The sequence below is a fragment of the Mustela nigripes genome, chromosome 12 (genome assembly GCF_022355385.1).
Source record: "Mustela nigripes isolate SB6536 chromosome 12, MUSNIG.SB6536, whole genome shotgun sequence".
Taxonomy (NCBI): domain Eukaryota; kingdom Metazoa; phylum Chordata; class Mammalia; order Carnivora; family Mustelidae; genus Mustela; species Mustela nigripes.
The window spans coordinates 78,762,813-78,785,446 of NC_081568.1; the positions used below are offsets into that span (position 1 = coordinate 78,762,813).

The 22,634-nt window shown below is 38.9% G+C and overlaps 1 protein-coding gene across 1 annotated transcript in view; it reads left to right on the plus strand.

Annotated features, from left to right (window-relative positions):
• NDFIP1 (Nedd4 family interacting protein 1) overlaps window positions 1-12,548 on the plus strand; it is a 56,184-nt gene extending 43,636 nt beyond the window's left edge. The window contains exons 6-8 of the mRNA XM_059417809.1: window positions 1,734-1,800; window positions 4,635-4,740; window positions 11,466-12,548. Coding sequence (XP_059273792.1) covers window positions 1,734-1,800; window positions 4,635-4,738 — 171 coding nt within the window. The 3' untranslated portion in view covers window positions 4,739-4,740; window positions 11,466-12,548. The remainder of the gene's footprint in view (window positions 1-1,733; window positions 1,801-4,634; window positions 4,741-11,465) is intronic.
• The last annotated feature ends 10,086 nt before the right edge of the window (window positions 12,549-22,634 follow it).

The following is a 22,634-nucleotide window of genomic DNA, read 5'->3' on the forward strand; positions in this document are numbered from 1 at the left end:
TTAAAATTAGTTCTTTTTGTAATAGAAAGAAAGATACCACTTCTTTGGTGTCTCATCAAAAACAGGCATTCCTCACATTAATCCTGCTAAAGTTTTGGTCTGTCTTCTTCCCTCTTTCCTTCTCTTCGTTTCTTCCTCCTTCTTCCCTCCAGTAATCATTGGTTATGGCAAAATGGGAGCCGAAATGGTTTAACAAGTGCTATTCCATTAAGGGGCCTTATCTCTAAAGTATATTAGAGAGACATCTTTAGTGATTTGGGAGTTACTAGGTAGTCAGGATTGCTGTAGTAATTTATACTTGAAAAGATCTAGTCTCTTAAAGTACTGTGATTTCAGGTAAGTTTATTGCTTTTGTCAACTTGATGGATAAAATCAATGTATTCCTCATAAATAGGCATTATTAACTAATTGGTGTTGACTTACCACTGGACTTTTTCAAATTTATTGATTTAACCAGTTGTTAACATTTTTAGGATTTTGAGTTCCTTTGAAAATCTATTAAAAGTTTTGGACTTTTTTCCCAGAGGCAGCTAATACATGTTCAGCTAAGCGATGGGCTTGGGTGAAGAACCCAAGCCCTAAAGAGGTTTTTCATTCCTTCTCTAAATCTTAAATTGTTATTTTCTTAAGAAATAAAATGCTGTATTTTAAAGCTCAAACTGTGTTAAACTCTTGAATGTAAAAGCCCCCAATAGAAAGCATATAACATTAGTTTTTAACTAAAATTTTCACTAAGCTGACTGAAATGTTAAAACGGAATCGAATGAATCACCTCATATCAGGATATCTTTGTCTGGGAGTAATAGAAAACTGAGTTCAGAATGGCTTAGAAAACAGTTGGGAGAATTTATTTCCCATGAAAACAAGTCCTGCTGTGGAAGATCGTGAAATCAGTGTTTCATTGACATCATTAGGGACAGTTGACGCCTGGCTCAGCATGTTGGTACAGCTGCTCCGTCAGAGTTCTAACAGCTCTGGCGGTTTCAGGCATCACATCAGAAGCACAGCCATGCTTAACAGAAGAAAGAAAACTATTCTCTTCCTTTGCTCTCCAAGTACAAGAAAACTTCAGCACCCCTGACTTTGGCCAGAGTGTTCCATTATTTGGTAAAGGAATGGGATTATTGGGATGTAAAGCTTCCAAATTCAAGGCATACCCGGAACAATAGGAACAAAATTATTGGTTTTGGCACTGGGTAGACAAAGTAAAAGTATCATCAAAACATATTTTTAGGTGCACCTGGGTGGCTCAGTCATTAAGTGACTGCCTTCAGCTGTGTTCATGATTCCAGGGCCCTGTAATGGAGCCCTGCGCCCTGTGTTAGACTCCCTGCTCAGCAGGAAGCCTGCTTCTCCCTCTTCCTGCGCCTTCCCCTACTTGTGCTCTCTCTTTCTGTCAATAAATAAAATATTTAAAGAAAATCCACATATTTCTAGAAGGATGAATATTGTATGGGGAAGATCTTTTAAAAAAATAAAGACTTGAATATTTTAAAACAAAGTCTATAAAGCCAAAATCATATTTCAAGATTGATTTTCCATGAAAGGAAATACATCTGCGTATATGATAATCATTTCAAGTCAGTAATATATAAAATATTTTCACTTAAAAAAATTGTGAGAGCTAAATGATAGCATTAGTTTACAAAAACTTTGTGTTTTGTGTGCCCTTAAGTTAAAATGTGAAATTATACCTGATAAGCTACTTTAATCTAATTTGCTTTATTTTTCAGTTTTCTACCTATTTCCCTGGATATTTTGATGGTCAGTACTGGCTCTGGTGGGTGTTCCTGGTTTTAGGTAAGTGCTTTTAATATAGACAAAGGAGAGAAAAGATCATTGTTAAATTTTAGAAGTAAAATTACTTTTAGTAACCCCTCATCTTGCTTACAATACAGTAATATATTAGCAATATAAGTATAATTTTTAAAATATTTCTTAAAGATTAGTTTTTCATTACCACTAGAGGAACGTGCATATTAATAAAACATCTCTTAGTGAGGGTCAATTTTTCCTAACCCATTCATATATACTTCTCAGTTTTCCTGTGTGACCAGTGGGACACACTAATAAGATGACTCTATGAGTTTTTTCCTCTGGAGAAGTATCACCACAGAAGGGTTCACAAACTCCACCCTGAATTGTTTACAGGGATATTGTAACCAGTTGAACTACTCAGGAGTGTATGTGGCCATTATTCAGTTGGATCTATCAGCAGGAAACAAAATGTATAGCCTTGCTAGACATAACTTCTAGAGGAATCATTATTGGGTTTCCAGAATTCTTGGTTCAATACTGATGAGAATAAGAATTATTTAGCAATAAGGAGGAGACCTTTTAAAAAAAAAAAAGTGCTAGGCAATTTCAGGTTTTCATCTTAAGATTATCCTTTTTATTATAAAGTATTTATTTTAAAATCTTTTCTTTCAAGACACTTTAAAGCAAAGAAATGAACATTAGGGTAAATAATACTGGTTTCTTCATTCTTTGTATAAAGAATATGTATGATACAATAACAGATCACCATCACTGCTGTCATTTCTACAGAATTATAGCAGGGCCATCATGTAGCTGTTGAAGATGGTATAATTGCCTCTCCTGGCTTCTGTGATACTACTTTCCTCCTGTCCCATCTTGGGACTTCTTGTTGCCACCTTAATTAAGATCCTTGGTGGCAATGGTGCTAATGGGTCTAATGAGTACAGTGTAGTACACATACCCAACAGTTGCTTAGTACATTCAGGAGCTACCTGCTTTGCCTATGGTGATAGACCATGCATTGCTGAATCTATATTTTACTTGGAAAATACGGGTCTTACATCACACCACCCCCCAGCCTCTCCAATGGTACAATCTATTCTGCGGTTGGTCATTAGAATTCCACGGAAAGAGAAGTCATGATTCCCGCCACCCCCCCCCACTTAATTACTGAGATACTTAATGATAAAAGTGCCCCAAAGAAGAGTTACCTTGGAGGAATATTTTCTTGGTTTGCTTATTCTCAGAATTGTATTTTTAAGAAAAAGGCTGACTGTCCTCCCCCACCCCCACCAAGCCTAAATCCAAGCAGATCCTGAATGGACCAGCCATTAAGCATATTTTCAGTGTTTTCACAGTATTTTCTGTGTTGATTGTTGACAACACAGATAACTTAAAGAAACTTAATGAATTGATTGCCTATATTAAAGTTTCATGGGAAATGAATTTGTAATGCTTGTAATTAATCTTTCTTACTATTTACCAGTAAGCAAAAAATGGTGAGGCTTCAGTTACCATTTGTGCATTTGAACCCAGTGTTTGGGTCATTTTTGGAGTTTCTCTTGCAGAAATTTTTGGGGTGTTTTTGTTGCAGTAGGTACACACAGAACTCTGAAGCTGGCAGCCCATGAGCTACGCCTAACCAGTAGTTGTAGTTAGTTTGTTACAGTTATTTCAGAGGTTTTTTAATTAGCTGTCGTCATTTAAAAATCAAGAGTTTCCATGTAAAAGGTATGATTTTTTTTTTCTTTCCTTAAAAATTGGAATATCTAGCAAAACAGACCTCTGCATGGCGCCCACCCTTTTACTGGAGTGGAGCTGTAGGTGTCCCCTCTATATAGGTTAGGTGTGGTCTCCATTTTGCTAGGATTCAGGGACCCCTACTCTATAGTCACTTACTGCTTTTGGTGCTGAACAGAATGGGAATGAGGAGTGATTACTGAATGGGTACCAAGTTTTTTAGGGGTACTAAAAATATTCTAAAATAAAGATAATAGTTCTTGGTTGTATAGCTCCATAACTATACTAAAATTAAAGCCAGTAAACTGTGTACATTGCATGAGTGAAATTCATGCTGTGTGAATTACATCACCATAACACTGCTTTTAAAAAATCCCTTAAGACTCAGGGACCAGCTCTAATGGAGGAGGACCAAGAGCGAGTGAGGTATCATAGGAGAGGCCCATCACCTTCCCCACAGATTGTTAGAAGAGGTGCCAACTGTGAATGGATAGCTGCTGGCGTAGACGCACAGAATTAGTCTTACTCCCTTAGTGCCTGGTAAATAAATGGCCAGGTGTACCCTACTTGTCTATATTTTTTTAAGAATAGAGAAATGGAGTTCAGAGTTGAGAATACAAGAATTGGTGTCAAGGGGAAAAAAAGAACTGTAGCAGATAAGGGCATCCTGACATCTAGTGGACAGCATATGTACAGTTGACAGAAAAAACGATATGACAGGAAGGGATGGGTTTTTTTTCTCTTTTTACTTCAGAAAAGTATTTTATAACCTGTTCTTTTTGGCAGGGGTCAGGGTGGGGGGTTAATTATCTCAAAATACTTTTTGGGAACCCAGAAGGTAGGTTTTGATGATGCGTGTCAAGTTGCCAAATGTACATGTTTAACTCCATTTTATTTTTTATTTCCCTTTTAGACTTAGGTTCTTAACATGCAAAAAGACTTTTATTTGGGCTCTTGAGATTATGTCTTCTCATTGAAAAATGGAAAGATTTGGAAATTTTTGGAGAAAATTACTCATGTTTTGATAGCTTTTAGCAGAAAAACAATGAAGTAGTGCTGTCAAGAGGGATGTTTCTGGGGAAGGGACTTAATACGGAAACTATACATTCATTCTTGACTTTTCTTTTTTAAATCAGGCTTTCTCCTGTTTCTCAGAGGATTTATCAATTATGCAAAGGTTCGGAAGATGCCAGAAACTTTCTCAAATCTCCCCAGGACCAGAGTTCTCTTTATTTATTAAAGGTATTTAAAAAAACAAAAGTTTATTTTAGTCCCAGAATAATCACATAATACATTGCAGATTGCTGTTCAGGTTCAGAGTAGAGTATACCCCCTGTAGTAGGAAATACAGAGAAGGTAAGGAAGCCACAGTCCTTGTCTTTTAGCAGTTTCTAGTTTAGTAAGGGGTGTTTTCATAAAAAGCTATTGAAAGGGCAAGTTAGAAAAACCCATAGGAGAAGACATCATCTCATATTCTGACGGTAGAGAAGAGGCCGGAGTCTTATTAGTCATCAGGGAGCTAGGATATTTGGCTGCAACTGTGGGGTTCTAGATCTTTGAGTCTTGAATCCTGAAGCCACTGCTTATTGTTGCACCAGTTCTGAAGGAAAATAGTGGGAAAGGAGCCTTTCAGGCCTAATCACCAAGCTTTAATTAGATCCCCTAAACCCCAGAGCTCCAGTGTGAAGAAACTCCTTTTGTCTAGTTTACTTACAAGCTCACCAAGGCTTCTATCTCTTAAAATTAGTCAGGGAGACTTTCCTGGTGCCCTTCCTTAGGTTCATACCCTGATATTACCACTCTGGTGGTAAGGAGGGTCAAATGCAAGGAAAGGAAGGGGAAAGGGCCTTTTCCTCTGCCTAGCTAGAACAGAAGGTCTAAGCCCTGATTTGAGGCACCTCTTTGATTTCTGTGTAGTTTTCCCCAGAGCTTGTTCCATCTTCCATCAGTAGCTACAAAAAAGAAGAGCTCTGGAATCTTGGGAAAGAGTAAACGAGAGAGAGATCTCTCTGGTACCAAGATACAGGACTTCTTGAACTTAGCTCATTGTTACTTAAGACTTTTGGGGATGAGTGGGTCGTGGAGGGGAGCCTTGTGTTACATCTAGGGACTAGGCTAGTTGAAGATCAGGCAAGACTTTTTTTATTTAAGATTTTATTTCAAAGTAATCTCTGCACCCAGTGTGGGGCTCGAACTCAAACCCCAAGATCAAGAGTCGCATGCTCTACTGACTGAGCCAGCCAGCCGCCCCCTGAAGAGCAGGCAAGGTTTTGTAAAGGGTGTACTGGTTGAGATAACAAGTGGTAGGTAGAATTTCTACTAGTGAAAATTGTATAAGGTGGGGAAGATTTCAGAGTCACTTGAAGCAGAGTGAAGAATGTAAATAGAGGCAAGGAAGAATGGAGCTTGCTCAAGGGACAGCAGTTTGATGATAGCATAAAGGAATGTTGAAGGCCAGGGCAGGAAAAGGCAGGTTGAGACAGTGTTCTCAAATATCTAAGTATCTAAGTACTGAGTACTAAGCCCATTTGCAGTGGAACTATAGAATTCTTAACAGCCTTAAAATCCAGTGACATGTTGGCTCATGAAAAGCTAACCCTTCATGAACATTAATTTGTTCTGTATTTTCTGTAGGGTAGTCATAGTTTGCATAGGTAATCATATGCTAAGAGTGGAGTTCCCGGTTTTGAAGATTCATGGTAGTATCAGGATGTATGCTTCTAGGAAAGAAAGTAGCCACCGTATTTAATTTGCCAGGTGATGGGGGACAGCATTAAAATTTTGTAAGCAGCAGAGTAATATGAGAATTTCTTGAATATGATAAAAATTTTTTTCAAGCGTGGTATGATGATAACATTTTTCAGGTTTTCTGTATATCGCATATTACATTAAGCAGTTTATATGTATAATTAAGTATCCTTATGTAAGTAACAGACAGTTATAGGTAAGTTCAGATATTTGCATTGTAGCAGAGTATATTCATAAGGCATTTCTTACAAAAGTTAAAGCATACAAAGAACTTAAGCTTGTGTTGTTAAAGTAAGTTTCTTCAAGGGAGTGTGTACTTTTATTTGAAAGAAAATTGTAATCATCAAGATTATTACATGTTGTTGTTGTTGTTTTTGAGAAGGGGAATGTTTTATTGCATGTTTGAAGTGTGTGGCATATCCCGAATTTGAATTAGGACACAGGTGGACATTAACATTGTCAGCCTAGCTCCTAATGCTTTGGGTCTAGGACATCCTAACTTTAAGAGACTTATCAGATATTCTCTGCAGTTTTATGAAGTTACTGTTGTCATCTTTTTTCTTTCCTCTCCACATCTCATTATAATTAGTAATTATTTCTAAGCCTTAGGTTTAACTCGTAACCTACCAAAGATTCAAAAGTTTATTCTTTTGGGTTGCCATGGTTCTCCTTGTTACAAAGGGTGCCAAAATTATCTATAGATTTCTCCTAATCTTTTGGTGCCTGAAGTATCCTGAGGGACAGATTTCTCTCTCTCTCTTTTAATATTTTAAAATTATTTTTAAATCTCTACAAATTGGGGCTTGAACTTAAAACCCCAAGATCGACTCACATGCTCTACTGACTAAGCCAGCCAGGTGCTCCTTCTTTCTCTTTTTTAAAAATAATAGATTCCATTAGTCTAGTCAAGTGGTAGCTTTGAATTTCTGAATGGACTGAGATGACACCTCTGTCTATTCTCTTCATTCTTCAGTTAGAAGGAAGTTTCAGTATTTAGTAGGGGATTGCACACCTTCCTCATCTTGTCCCCCCCCCCTTTTTTTTAAAAGATTTTACTTACTTATTTGACAGAGAGAGAACACCTGCACAGGCAGGCTCCCTACTAGGCTGGGAGCCCGATAACGGGGTTCAATCCCAGGACGCTGGGATCACGACCTGAGCTGAAGGCAGACTCTTAACCAACTGAGCCACCCAGGTGTCCCTTTCTCATCTTGTTTCTAATACACAACAAGTAACAGCTTGGTTAGGAAAAAGCCTGAACTTCTTGGTTTTCCTGTATTGTCGGAGACTGTATTGAGTGGCTTTTTTTTTTTTTTTTTTTTTTGGACAGACAGAGATCACATGTAGGCAGAGAGAGAGAGAGAGAGAGAGAGAGAGGAGGAAGCAGGCTCCCTGCTGAGCAGAGACCCTGATGCGGTGCTGATCCCAGGACTCTGGGATCATGATGTGGGCCTAAGGCAGAGGCAAACCACTGAGCCACCCAGGCACCCTGAGGGGCTTCTGTTTCTAAAAATTGTTACTGTTCTGTTTGGATTTTTTAAAATTCTGAAATGTTTTCTAGGAGTATTCTAAATGTAAAGCAAAGTGTCTTTTTTGGTGGGTTATGATTTGAAGTAGGCAGCCCTTAGTACTAATGCTCCTGGAGCAGTGAAGAGACATGATAAGCCTGCAGTTCTCTCTATTTTGGAGTCAGAAGGCTTATTGTGCTTTAGGAGTTGTCAGAAACTTCAGGCATCCCCCAGTGTAGGGCATAGTAGGTTTCTTTTTCTGTCTGACTTTGCTATTCTAGTCGATTTAAAATCATTTCTGACATGCCCAGAGGATTCAGAGCTCTAAATTAGGGGTTTGGGGACTTACAGCAACATTTAGAATTCTAATGACTTCCTTACTAATTGTCAGTATCCCCAGAGTGAATAGGAAAAGCTGTAATATCCCATGGGACTGAATTTCCTTTGTCCATTGACAGGGATAAAAACTGTTCATCTAGATCCAAATGTAGAATGTTTGCAAACCATCTTGCGAAGAATGAAGATTTTATTTTCTTTCATCAAGACTTCTTACTTAATTTAATGTAGCTGTCGCTATTTGAAAGCTAGCTGTAGGTTTACCTTTTGCCGGAAAGACACAGGTAGGAACTTTTAAAATAGCTTTGCCATAACAGAAGAATAACTTAATTCCCATGTGGTCCTAAGATCTGGCATTTTACTGGAAAAAGGTATAAGAATAGGGACTTTTCTTTTCAGGTGACCTAAAATACAGTACATGCAAACAGACCTTTAAATGACCCCAGAAGCTCTCTTTCTAATCAGCTAAAGTAGTTGTTACAAAAGGCAAACACTAAAGCTCCTGTACTACTATCTCAGGGGCTGCTTTCAGGTTCCCTTTGGGGAGTGCATTTAAGCCTATAAAGGAAACCTGGTTTCCTACCCCACAGCAAGAAGAGCCAAAAGGAACTGTAGAGGTGGGGCCCGCAGCACTCAAAGGGTGTGACCTCAAGGAAGTGACGAACAAAATGCAAATGCTCCTGTAGTGTTTAAAAAGAAACACATCCCTTTCAGAAATCTCTTTATCTGAAATGGTCAAAATGCTTGGTGTTCATACTTCTTATTTACCAGCTACGTGGAAGATAAATGTATGTGGAGTACCACTTCCAGTGATGCTGCCAAGTAGTTGAGGGTTTAACTACAGTAGCTGGAACGTGGTAACGCAGTTAACTGTAGCCAGCACTACTCTGAAAGTACTTGCATGTATAGGCACAGTAGATTTTAAATTCTGTTATTTTAACCACCTGTGAAATAGGAAAGAAAGTTTTGGGGTTTGTTTGTTTTGCTTTGGAGAGAGAAAGCGCTCTTACCCTTTGGCCAAGGGGCAAGGGGAAAGAGAGGAGCAGACTCCCAGCTGAGCAGGGAGCCTGATGATGTGGGATTCAATCCCAGGAGCCTGGGATCATGACCTGAGCCCAAGGCAGAGTCAACTGACTGAGCCACCCAGGTGCCCTGAGGAAAGAAAGTTTTTTAAGCCCTGACATTAATGAGGTAGAGGCCTTCATAATTAAATGAGTCCTATGACCTGGTAAAGCTGTCCCTATTAAACACCAGATACTTAAGTTTTTCCCCATATGATGTTAAGTGCTTTGATTTGTCTCATCATATAATCTTCCCCTCCTCTTTAGTAACTCTCTCAATTTACTAAAGGAAGCTTACCTCAAATTAAAGTTTGGTGTATTGGACTATGTTAAAAAGTGGCAAGGTAGTAGAAATTTCAGTGGAATTTTAGCTTAAAAATTTCACATAACGTTCAGGAGGAAATACTTGTCTTCCTCTTGAAATTAAATGATCTGTAGGCTCCTGGTCCCTTTGGTTTCTGAAGTGATCTGATGTACAGTTTAGTAATAAAGCCCACAGTCCCTAAAACCCTTCTGTCCTCCAGTTGTGTGCCACCATTGTTTCTGTTACAACTTGTGAGTCAAGTCCATCTGAACAGGCCTCCGCCATCTGAACAGGCCTCTGGTTCTTAGCAGTGAGCACCTCTCTAGCGGTCGTTTTCCTCTGGAATCTGTACAGTGATTGATATCACCCGTTGCTAACCTGTCTAGGCACTCTTAATGGAATTGGAATGTTTGCTAGGTGGCGCTGACTTTGATAGAGCTATTAGAGCTAATTCACCTCTGTGGAAGCAGCCTGGTCTAAGGAAAGTGACCGGATAGCTATCTGGACTGTGTGTTCTTAAAGTCTAGTGTTGTGGTGAATAGGAACAATTACATCAGTTTTCAGCTATTAATGGAAACAGCCAAAACTGAAGTTACTTAAGTTTGTAGGAAGTCTAGCCTCCTGGCAGAAACCTCCCATTTGATGTCGGTCTGCAGATAAGTGTTTTTGCTTCTTGGTTTTTCGAGTTCCTTGTGTTCACATGTCTTTGTCCCTGCACATCTTGAGCTCTCTCAATCGAAACAGAAGTTGCTCTTATGTCAGTGGTACTGGTCTTCTTGAATATCGACTGAATTTGGGATCTGGGAGAATGTTAACAGTTTAAGAAAGTATATGTTGATTTCCTTTTTTATTGTAGCTCCTCTGCATTTTGTCAGCCTTTTAAAGATTGTTGCAGTTGTCTAAGCAGAAAAGATAGAAGAGGGCTGCTTGGAGCTTTTACAGGAATTTGGAAAGGTGGAGAAGTAAGCTAAGGGTCTACATAGTAACCCATCCAACTCTTCCTTGGTGCAGGGTACCACAAGGTATTTTCTCAAATATTTATTTGGTAGCATGTATCTCTTTAGTGGTTTTCTTTAGCATGACTATTGGGAGTTCCTTGTCCTTCCCCATTATTTCCATGAAATCCAAAACAATTAGACCCATACAGAAATTCCTCAAAATGTGGGATAAGAACTGGACTTTACAGTATATGGACATTATTTTAAGAGTGTTTATTTCATTCATATCCTTTTTTAAAAAATTAGTTTTATTGGGGCATCTGGGTGGCTCAGTTGTTAAGCATTTGCCTTTGGCTCCAGTCATGATCCTGGGGTTCTGGCTCCCTGCTCAGCGGGAAGCCTGCTTCTCCCTCTCCCACTCCCCCTGCTTGTGTTCCCTCTCTCTCTGTGTCTCTCTGTCAAATAAATAAATAAATAAATCTTTAAAAAATTTTATCAACTTTTTTTCAGATATATGTGCCCCCAAATACATACTCTTTTCCTAATTGATTAAAAAGAAGGATCTGTGATACCTGTGAGTTTACAGTTGTTTTTAGCTTTGCCATGCCGCAAAGTACATAGTACAGCATGACATCATTGGCATCCTTATCAGAAACTGGCAGGGTAAACAGTAGTTTTAGGTGTATCAGGAAAATCACCTCTGCCCTTGGATTCTACTGTGTCCTGGCCTCCAAGTTACAGTCATTGCTGTGGCAGTTTGGTGCAGGGTGAAGGAAGTGGTATTTGCATTTCATTCTTTGGTGAGGAAGTTTGGAGAGAGAGATTCCTGGCCTCATGGGCTTTAGAGAAAGCGTTCACGTTCTTCCTTGTTCTAGAGTCCTTGGTAACTTTAAGAACTGAAAATTTAATGTTTATTGAATAGTATGATGTCAGTGTATAGTAATCTTAAAGCTATGTTAAAATGTACTTCTGGTGTCTCCAAACATCCTGCCTTCTTTTGTGACTACATCCTTCTCTTGGCCAAAATAACAAGCTAACTAGAGTTTCAATATTCAATATCCTTCTCTCGCAGATGTTTTCTGGCAAAGGCCTTCCTGCATTTATGAATTCTCTCTGAAGAAGCAAGAGAACACCTGCAGGAAGTGAATCAAGATGCAGAACACAGAGGAATAATCACCTGCTTTAAAAAAATAAAAGTACTGTTGAAAAAGATCATTTCTCTTTATTTGTTCCTAGGTGTAAAATTTTAATAGTTAATGCAAAATTCTGTAATCATTGAATCCTTAGTGGTTAATGTTTGAAAAATCTCTCGCAATCAAGTATGTGATGTATTAATAATGCCTTATCTATTGTTTGTAGTCATTTTAAATAGCATGAGCCTTGCCCCTGTAGTCAGTAGGGGGCAGTCTTGCTTTATTCATCCTCCATCTCAAAATGAACTTGGAATTAAGTATTTTAGTGTAAGATATGTATAATGCTGGCCATTTTAAAGGGGGTTTTCTCAAAAGTTATAACTTTTGTTTTGACTGCATTTCTGCACATAATCCATACTCGCTGTTAAAATTAATCTAGAAATTTATTCACTTGTACTGTGAAGACCTGGAAGCAAAATCATAGTGCAAAATACATTTAAGGTGTGGTCAAGAATATGTTCTTAATTGGTAAAAAAAAATAAGCATTAATTTTTTTATAGTCTGTATTCTAAATTTTGCAGTCCCTTATTGTTCTGTGTTATGAACCTAAAAAATTGTAAAGTTGTTGTCACTGTATAAAATAAAAAGGGCAAGGACAAATGCAGCTTATTTACTAAGATGGAATTCTTGACACTTTCTGTGTGATTAGAGTCCCTACCCCCCCTTTTTTCCTTTTTTTAGGTGGGGGGTGGGGGTATGGGGGTGGTTCTCCTGATGATTAGGCTAGGGGCTGGGGTAGGGAGGAGAATAGGTACTTAGGAGCAAAGAAAGGATTATTTTGGAACTTTTGAGATGATCCCTAACATACTGTAGTACTACTTGCTTTTACAATGTGTTAGCAGAAACTGATGAGTTATAAACTGTAGAATGATGTGCTTTCTGCCAAGTGGTAATTCACCTTGGTTTGCTATGTTAAAACTGTAAATACAACAGAACATTAATAAACGTCTCTTGTGTAGCAACTTTTGCTGTAGATTAGTGTTTAATTTCTTGGTTTGCATTTTTTCATTGCCAAGGCAATTTTTTTCTAATCTTTATTCATACAGATTCATGCAGAATCATTCACTAAATACAAAAATAATTTGGGGCCAGTTTTTTTTTCTTTTTTTCTTTTTTTTTACCCCCAACACAGGAAGTTCCTTTCTCTTAGACTCAATACGTTGCTGAAGATGTATTTGAAGATGATTCTGCAAAACCTAATGGACTAAATGGGGAGGAGTTTTAGCAATCTAAATCATTCCAGAATTCCCAGTTTTGCTTCATTTTTTAGACATAATCTTAGATAATTTATTTCCAATATTTTCTGCTTATTCCTCCTTGCCTTTGCTCTTTTTCTCATTCTAACACAGTTCACTGGTTTAAGTCCTATGAGTAACCAGCTGAGGTGAAAGATTACTCATTCCTCCTGATTTCTATTCTTGTCCCATTTGAGTTAAATTTAAAGACCATTGGTTCATATCATGTCAGCCATTTGATTTTTTTCTTTAAACCTCCTCCACTTAAATAAAATATAAAGAACAAATGCAGCAAGATGGTCAGATAACTACACAAACCAGCACCAGTGAACTATGATAGCTACAAATGTTAGTTATCTGCTGCATGTGAGTATCTGGGATCAGCTTAGGAAGTCTCTATAGGGGTGTCAGTATGTAATGCACAGAAGGGTAGGTTGTTTGAAAGACGAATAGGAAAACTGAGGGCCTCCTGGAGGGACATTCCAATGATCATTCTAACTTATTTATTATAACTAGTAGTATATGTTCCAGTTCATATTTCAGGTTAGAATTTGCAGTTAGATAAGCAGGCAGTTTTAATGAAACCTGCTTTGGGTCTCTTTGGAGATTGTAAATTTTGAATCAGATTATGCCAACAATAGAATTTGGAAAATTTTAGAGCCTGTTGTGTTCTAAAGTTTCAGAATGAATGTATCTCTAACAGTCTGAATAAATTTGGACACATGCAACAGAGAGAACTATTTAAATTATCTTACAGGACAAAACAGAAGGGCCCTAAATCACATAAACTGAAACATTATAAACTCACTTTGGGTTTATTCTTTAGGTCTTTGTGCCTTATTTGGTTTTGTATATTCAGAGAACTGAGATACTTGGAATTCCTATTTCTACATATTTGGTGGTCCTTAAGACTTTCTCACATGTAAACCCAACAGGGTAACATGCTTTCAAAGTACTTAGAAGGGTGATTTCTCTTTTTGCTTTTAAATGTTCTACATACTAAAGTATTTTCAAACATGTAAAGTTGGTACCATTTGTTATTTAGAGTCCTTAACTATTAGGATGGGAATGTTTATACTGTACGTTTGCTTTTCAGTTTTCTCTCTCATTCTTTTCTGTTTCCCTTTGGTAGATTCATTATCAAGAATAATAGTTTATTTGTAAGGGTATACTGAGGAACCACTATTACTTGCCTGAAGTTAAGGAGTAAACTGGTCTTGATCCTGACCTAAGGGACAACTAGGGCTTACCCATGAGCACAGAGGTCCTCACACCTCTTACCTGTTCATTTGGAATGATACAAACTGTGTTTAAAGGATTCTGTGTAGCAATTTCTTTTTTCAGAAAATTAGATTGCTTTGTGTGAGAATCAAAGGTTATTAAAATGTACTTGTTAAAAAATTATGAGTGCCTATCTTTACTAATGGGATCAATTTTGTTTAGGGTTTTAAAGAAACAAGATTTTTAATGAAGTAAATGATAATATTTTAAATTGTTTTTGTTGCTTTCTTGTTAAGTGTAAATTATCTGACTTGGGCTGTGGCCTATCATGAGTCATTGGTAGCACATAGGAGATTTCTTTTGACCTTCAATATATTCTTAGAGTAGAATATATTCCACAGCTGTAAATGGTTTAGAGGAAGAAATAACCATTGATGGGGAGTTCCAGGGCCAGTAGAAGTGATAATTCAGTTCAAGTAGCTGCTGAGGCGGCAAGATACTGAGGTCAGAATCAAGAAAAATGTACCCTATGAATGGAATGTTACTTAGTTTTGGATCCAACCCTACCACCTCTTCTCTGTGTCTAACCTTGAAGAGTAATGTGGTAGATACCAGAGAAGCACTGGTCCTGATTCCATGAAATATCAGTGATCAAATTTTAACTTCAAACATGCCAAGACTAGACACATAACTGTACATTTATGTAAAGGATTTGGGAATATTTTGTGAACAGGGAGCTGTGGTCCTTGTGCCCTATGTGAATCATATCCTTGGTGAAATCTCAGAGATGACACAGGTAAGTAGTGGTTAAGATGTAGTTTTTTTTTTTTTTTTTTAAGATTTTATTTATTTATTTGGCAGACAGAGATCTCAAGTAGGCAGAGAGGCAGACAGAGAGAGAGAGAGAGGCTTCCTGCTGAGCAGAGAGCCCGACACGGGATCATGACCTGAGCCGAAGGCAGAGGCTTTAACCCACTGAGCCACTGTGTGCCCCAAGATGTAGTTTAATAATTTTCAGAATCTGCTGTTGTTTTTTGGCTGTTTGTGGATTTTTACCTTTTATACTTTAAGAGATGACGAGAGGTGTAACAAAATGCAGAGAAGCTTCTGTAGATGGTTTGTGCATTTTTTTCAAAAGATTTTATTTATTATTTATTTGACAGTGATCACAAGTAGGCAGAGAGGCAGGCAGAGAGAGGAAGGGAAGCAGGCTCCCTGCTGAGCAGAGAGCCCAATGCGGGGCTCGAACCCGGACCCTGAGATCATGACCCGAGCTAAAGGCAGAGGCTTAACCCACTGAGCCACCCAGGTGCCCCAGTTTGTGCATTTTTTAAGTCTTGTTTTGTGTATTTTTAATGCCTAAATATTATTTGTAGTCTGATATTAAAATGGATTTGAGAGAGTGTTTGTTAAACTGATACTGAAGTGCTCTTGGTTTATCTTCCTTTTGCATATACCTGTATACTTTTGTATACGTGTATGGTTGTGGTCATTTAGAGCACCCACAAAGAGTGAAAGTGTGCTTTGACAGAGATCCTCTTAATATGTTTTGGTGGGCTCTGCCACTGAAGTGGAGAATAACTCACAGAAATACGCCAGAAACTCCCGAAGGGGAGAACAGGTTTAGGTTCAGTGTAAAAGGTTTTCAGGAGGAAAAGAGAGTTGCAGAAACTGATTTTGTATCCTCTCTATTCTAAAAAGAGGCTATTTTATAACCCAGTTCATTGTCTCACCTGTGACTTGGAAATCTGTGAATGGAGAGCTGTCCTCCTGAGGACAGTTTCCCTATCTGTAAGTTTGAAATACCATCAAATGCATGGCATTTTAATCCCCTCAGCTCCTCCAGTTATTCTCAGAATTTGAAACTTTTAGAATATGTTACATGTTTTTGTTCAATACCTGTTTCAACTTAAAAGTCTTTCTTTACCAAAAAAGCATTGTTTTCTGATATTTGAGTTTTTAACTCTTAAGTTCAATTGGTGAAGTAGATGTAAACTTAAAAACAAATCTCTTAACTCTGAATATAGAACATATGAAACATAGAGAATTCTCTTGCATTTTGCAGAAACTGAGATGCAGTTGTGTGAAATAGACCTCTCCCAATCCTGCTTTGTGTATTCACCATGCTCTAAAGGTGATTCATTTTTACTTTCTTTTTTTTTTTTTAAGATTTTATTTATTTGACAGACAGAGATCACAAGTAGGCAGAGAGGAAGGCAGAGAGAGAGAGGCAGGGTCCCCACTGAGCAGAGAGCCCTATGTGGGGCTTGATCCCAGGACCCCGGGATCATGACCTGAGCTGAAGGCAGAGGCTTAACCCACTGCACCACAAAGATACACCATTTTTACTTTTATTTATTTTTTTAACAGATCTTTTTTTTTTTTTTTTTTAATTTGACGGAGATCACAAGTAGGCAGAGAGGCAGGCAGGCAGAGAGGAGGAAGCAGGCTCCCTGCTGAGCAGAGAGCCAGATGTGGGACTCTATCCTAGGACCCTGGGATCATGACCTGAGCCAAAGGCAGAGGCTTTAAGCCACCCAGGCACCCCTGTTTTTACTTTTATATGGTAAATGAAGTGTTTCACAAACTTTAACCCCATCCATACGTGATTTGGGGTTTATAGACAACGAAAGTGAGAAAAGTGGTATCTGTCCTTCAAGTCTTAAAAAGATGAGTACTAGGCACAGAAGACAGTATTCATTGTTATTCATTGTCTGGGAGGTTTCAAGAGTGGTATATGCAGCCTGGGAAACAAGAAAATGGGTCAAAAACCCAAAAGGAATCTCAAATAGAAAAGGTGATTTCCTGACACAAAGCATTATCAGCTAAATGATACAACTAAGGAAGTGCTGCCTCTGCCCATGAAATAGCCTAATTCTTCTGAAATTCATCCAGAGCAGCAGTGGTTTTCCACCTTGCACAGTTAGGGTTTGCATTCATGTCCGCTACTGAGAGCTGCTTTCCCCCATTTAAGCCAGTTAACTTCCTGAGCCAAGTGGAGGATTGGAGCAACCTATTATCATAGCTTGGCTAGAGTTACGCTTGATGAAACATCCTTCTTTTCTTTTGCACAACAGTTAGAAATGCCTAAAATGTCCCCTTATGTGAGGTTTTAGAATTGTGCCATCTGCTTCCTGATTTCACATCTTACTTTTGATGGGACATTTCATAGGCTGTATTTGGCCGTCGCTGGGTTCAGTCGTCATCCTAGTCACTTGAGCATGTTCCATTTCTTCTCTACCAGCTTTAAGGACTTTTACATCAATGATTTATTTCTAGTTCATATTTTGACTGGATTTGCAGATAATAAATTAGTAAGGGAGCCACTTTTTTGGATCAATATTTTCACAAACCCTTTTATCGCTAACATCAAATGATGTATATAGTTTTTAAAAAGTGGAGCAAAAGTAGTCCATGCTTTTCTAGGTTTGACTCAGTGACTCTCAGACTCTGGATATCTGTGTGTCCATCATCATGTATAAGAGAAAAACCTTTTTGGGGGGATGGTTATATGTTTTCCCTGAGGCTATATGTGTGAAATGAGGTTTAATCTGTATGTAGGTCTCCCACCTGTATTTGGCCTTAAGCCCTTCTGTGATTTAGCAGTTCCCTAGACTTAGTATTGAAACAAAACCTTGTTTTTCTAGGGGTGCCTGGGTGGCTCAGTTGGTTAAGTGTCTGCCTTGGGCTCAGGTCATGATCCCAGGACCCCCAGGATCCTGCTTTAGACTCCCTGTTCAGCTGGGAGCCTGCTTTTCCTCACCCCTTTTCCTTTCCCCCCACTCCCGTGCTGTCTCTCTTCTCTCTCATAAATAAAATCTTAAAACACAAAAAAGTTTTTCTAACATCCATCCTGTATTATAAATAGTCAGACTTGACTATTTATAATAGTTTGTTAAACTGTTCCAGTTCCACCAGTTCCACAGAGCTTCCAAATAAGGATAATGTGTAAGTACTAGTCTCAAGTCTTTACTTCCCACAGAAGGTTGGACGGGAGAAATTTTGCAGAGTTGTATACCCATACTTAAGAGGTAATTTTAATTAGAACATTTTCAGAGCATTGTTTGCTGGGTAAAATTAAAAATTATTTTGTCTTCCAATTAGGTCTGTAGGTCTTTTCAAAGGTCATGGCTACAATACTTCCTCTTCATAGCAGGACTATGGGAAGGAGTGTGTTTGCAGAGCAACAGGGAAAGGCCATAGGGAAATTAATTTCTAAATATTTGGCTAAGAATGATTGCGGACTCTTCCTCGGAGGTCTTTAAAAATAGAGTGGATTGGGGCGCCTGGGTGGCTCAGTGGGTTAAGCCTCTGCTTTTGGCTCAGGTCATGGTCCCAGGGTCCTGGGATCGAGCCCCACATCGGGCTCTCTGCTGAGCAGGGAGCCTGCTTCCCCCTCTCTCTCTCTCTGCCTGCCTCTCCACCTACTTGTGATCTCTGTCTGTTAAATAAATAAATAAAAATAAATAAATACATAAAAATAGAGTGGATATTCATCTGTTTGAAATGGTTTAGGGATAAAGGAAAAGGAATAGATTAGCAGGCCCTTTAAAATCCCCAGGAGCTCAGGAGGTTTGTATGTGGCCCACGTCAGAGACAGATGGAACCATAAGTTCGACAGATGTCAGGTCTGCTGTTCCCAGGCCGTGCTTGTTTTAATGTGGTGACCTTTGGGGAGCACCATCCTAAATAGTCTGTAAGAGGGAAAGGAGTATGTCTAAACTTCTGGTAAACCTAACCTGAGAGGCTTATTACCTACTACTGTACTTGTTTGAAGATCCAGTGATCAAAAAAGTTACACTTTGTTCAGAATTCCGAAATGAGAAAACAAGCACTCCCTAGTTTCTGAAGCCATTTTCAAACTTTTGTATATTCTGAATTTTGTTTAGGTGGCATTAGCTAATGTTACCTTTCCGAATGTTTCCCCTGAGGGGCCGTGGAAGGAAGGAAAAAAGCAGATTAGGTGGGAAAGGAGGGCCCTAGAGGAAATGAAGTCTGATTTGTTAAGAAAGGAGTGATGGAAGAGGGTAGCAAATCGGTTCCTTTTGTTCTTTGGTCCTGCTTTAATCCTTTAGACTCACAGGATAAAATTGCTAGCTAATTGCTAGAAGCGCCCTATAAAAGAGGATTGGCCTACATTGAAGAATAAACTTAAAGAGGGACTAAGGATTTTTTTTTATTTCCGCCTTTATTCAGGTCCCTTTTCTTTACATATGATTAGGTTGGATACCCTCTTGAGAGGTTTTCTTCAAAAAAAAGAAAGAAAAAACTCCCTGAAATTCCGACGACTCTTTTCCCCTTCACAGTAGCCTTTCTTTTTTAAATGTGATGAACTAAATTCGCTAGACTGTCGTTTACATTAAAAAAAAACAAAAACAAAACAAAAGCACCAAAAAGCCAAAAAGACTAATGTGTTTTATAATGGCATTTTTATACAAGTGACTCATTGGTGGAAGTATATTGACCATTTTAAAGCGCAATCTGATCTTACAGGGGGAGACATAATTTAAAGGTCAGAGAATTTAACCTGAGTACCGACACTGTACTTAGAACAAATTATTGTGTTTGTGTCTTGGTGCCAATCTCAATCATTTCCTAATTAGGTGCTTTTTTTTCACCAAATAATACCGATCCATCCAAAAACAGTATACTAAAAATTGTCATTAAAACATATCAAGTTTTAATAGCAAGCCATGGATACTTTTACTGCCTTTTATTTATTGCCAGGTGTATTTTATTAGAAGGAAAGGTAAATAAATGTGTTCTGCAGAAAATAAGTAGTATAAATCAGTCCCAGTAGCAGTGAAGTTATTATTTTTTAACTAGATGGTGAAGCATTTACACACTTAGTTTATTAGTGACCTCCCCATTAAATTTTTAGAAACGCAAGGCCAAACAGAGGTCATAAGTTTCTCTAAGCTGGCCCTCCAGAGCACTGCCTTGGGTGACATGAGACAGCTGAAGACAAGCCAAGACTCCCTCCCTGCATCTTGGCTTTCTGAGCGGCCTTGGCTTCCCCTCCATCTATGGTGTTCTCATCCCCTCTGAGAGAAGGATGCGTGAAATTCAGTCCCCTGTGTTCGAAGTGATAAAGCTGTACTTTTGAAAGAGAAGTTCTTCTTTTATAGCATATAAATACATGCACCTTGGCTTTTTTGTTGTAAACCACTTTATTGCAATATGATTGACATACAAAAAGCTGTACATATTTAATGTCTACAACTTGAGTTTGGAAGGAAGTCATTCAGATGCCATAAACATCTGTTATTTCCAAAAGTTTCTTCCTGCCCTGCTATTATTATAATCTATATCTAAATATATCCAGCACCTCCCAAAGTTTCTTTTTTGCCCTCTTTATCATCATCACCTTTTTGGGTTTTGTTTTTTGATTTTGGTTTTTTGTTTTGCTGTTGTTGATAGCACTTAACGTAAGATCTATCTTCTTAGTGAAATTTTAAGTGCACGATTCAGTGTTGTTAGTGCTGGGCACCATGCTGTAGACTGCTAGGGCTTAGTCACCTCGCCTAGCTGAACTGTTCCGGCTTCTCGGATATAGATGTTTTAGGCCTTCATTGGCTAAAAAGTTATTAGCTGATTATGACGTATATGACCTTTTACTGCCTGTCACATATGCAAGCTTTGTAGAAGAGAGCCCCTGGCTGGAGGGAGCCTCTGGTCGAGGGTGAGGGCTGGGCAGGACATAAGACAGTGCTTTCCTGTCCAGGAATCTCAACACATCATCATTTTCTCTGCCTTACTTGCATAGTGGTGGAAGAAGTTTTTTACACTTTTCAAGTTACATTTACCTGACTCTAATTTTGTTTTTACCAGAAAGGCACTAAAGATCTTTATGAAACGAAATACCCTCCAAGGAAGAAGAGAGAGCTTCCACCTGGGGAAGCCCCCCATACCCAAAGAGCGGACCAGGATGGAGTGGAGGACAAGGATGGGGTCGGGTGTTCCTGGCAGGAACCTGAAAAATCAGCTGCTGGGGAGGTGTAGGCCCAAATCCATGGGGCCAGGGCTTGAACCCAAACTCCCCACTTCCTAGCTGTGCAATCTAGGTCATTCGGTTGCCCTAGCCAAGCTTTGTTGTCCTAACCTGCGTTCCAGAATATCTTCCTGCGGAGCTGTTTTTAGTTTTAAATGGGTAAAACATTAGTTTTAATGTAGGTAAAGTACATAGAGCTCTGCAACCAACTATAGCACTGGGTCCAAAGGCAGGACAGGAAAACCCAAACTTCTAATTCAAACCAAGGGCATTCATTCCCTTCTCAGGACCAGTGGCTTCCTTCCCTAAGTTCAGCCTTTTCTCACTCTTTGTTTCCTCAAGGCTGTCATTAGACCATTCCTGATAAGTCTGACCACTCTTTTCCTTCCTAAATTCCTGCTGCCCAGATGAGAATGTAACTTACCCTTGCTTTTCTGGTAATATCATCATGTGTTTACGCAGGATGTTCTGTTTGTATGCATGTTCATTTGATCCTCACAGATTACCATAAAAGGGATTATTGAGCGTTCTTTGCCACCAAGCAACCAAACACCTCTTTCCTCCTGGCAAATAATCTTTCAACACTCAGTCACCTCAAAACACTCTATAAATCCAATAAAACTCTGATTCTTATTTCCTTTCCTGAGTTCTACAGGGTGAGATTCTGGCCTCCTTCTTTCTTGGGACATTTGTATTCTATTTCAAGATTCTCCATATACTATCTGTGTGTGGATTTAGGTCTTCAAAGCGTCCTTTGAATTTCTTATCCTTCTTGCTTCTTTCTGCAGTTGCCTTAAATTCTTTGTTACTTTCCCCACTCTTCACATATCCCCTCCCACTCTTCACATATCCCCTCCCACTCTTCACATATCCCCTCTGCCTGTCTCCCCGCACCTCCCCCTACAAGCTTTCCAGTACTTCTTCCATGACTCTACTTCTCTTGGCCTTTTCTGGTCCTAAATTCCTACACATCTCTTTCTACAACCATAGATAAGCCATTTTCGCTGTAGCCATCTTCTGCCTCCTTTTCTCTGCCTTACCTGGGCCACACCAACCCTAGCTACTTTTTGCCTTCCTTGGCCATTGACCTCTGCCCCACCTAACCAGAAAGTCACGGGCTTTGATTTCCTTCCTAAATGCCCCTGGGTAGCAGAGGTACAACCTATCTGTCTTGTCCTCTTATTTGGGATTTGGGGAGCTTCTCACCACTGTGGCCTCGGTCACAATAACCATGGGCTCAACTTTCATGTCCCTTCTGTGTGAGTTTGGTTTATCATTAAATAGGAGACAACGAGGTCCTCTGCTCACTATTTTTTCCCACTTGACAGGAACACAAATGACTGCTACAGGAAGCTGTGGTGAGCTTTATTTAGGTCCATATGGAGAAGCACCTGATGGTGGGCTAACCCCAGTTTTTAGAATCCTGTCGATGTTTCCAAACTACCTTCTAGGAAACACTGATATCTTGCAAGTTTCTAATTGGAATTTTATCTTCTAAAAACATCTTTAACCATTAAAAAAATAATAAAAGGTCCTTATTCAAATGTGTATTCAGCCTGTGTAGATATTTGTGCTCTCATTTACAGACCGAAATGGAACAA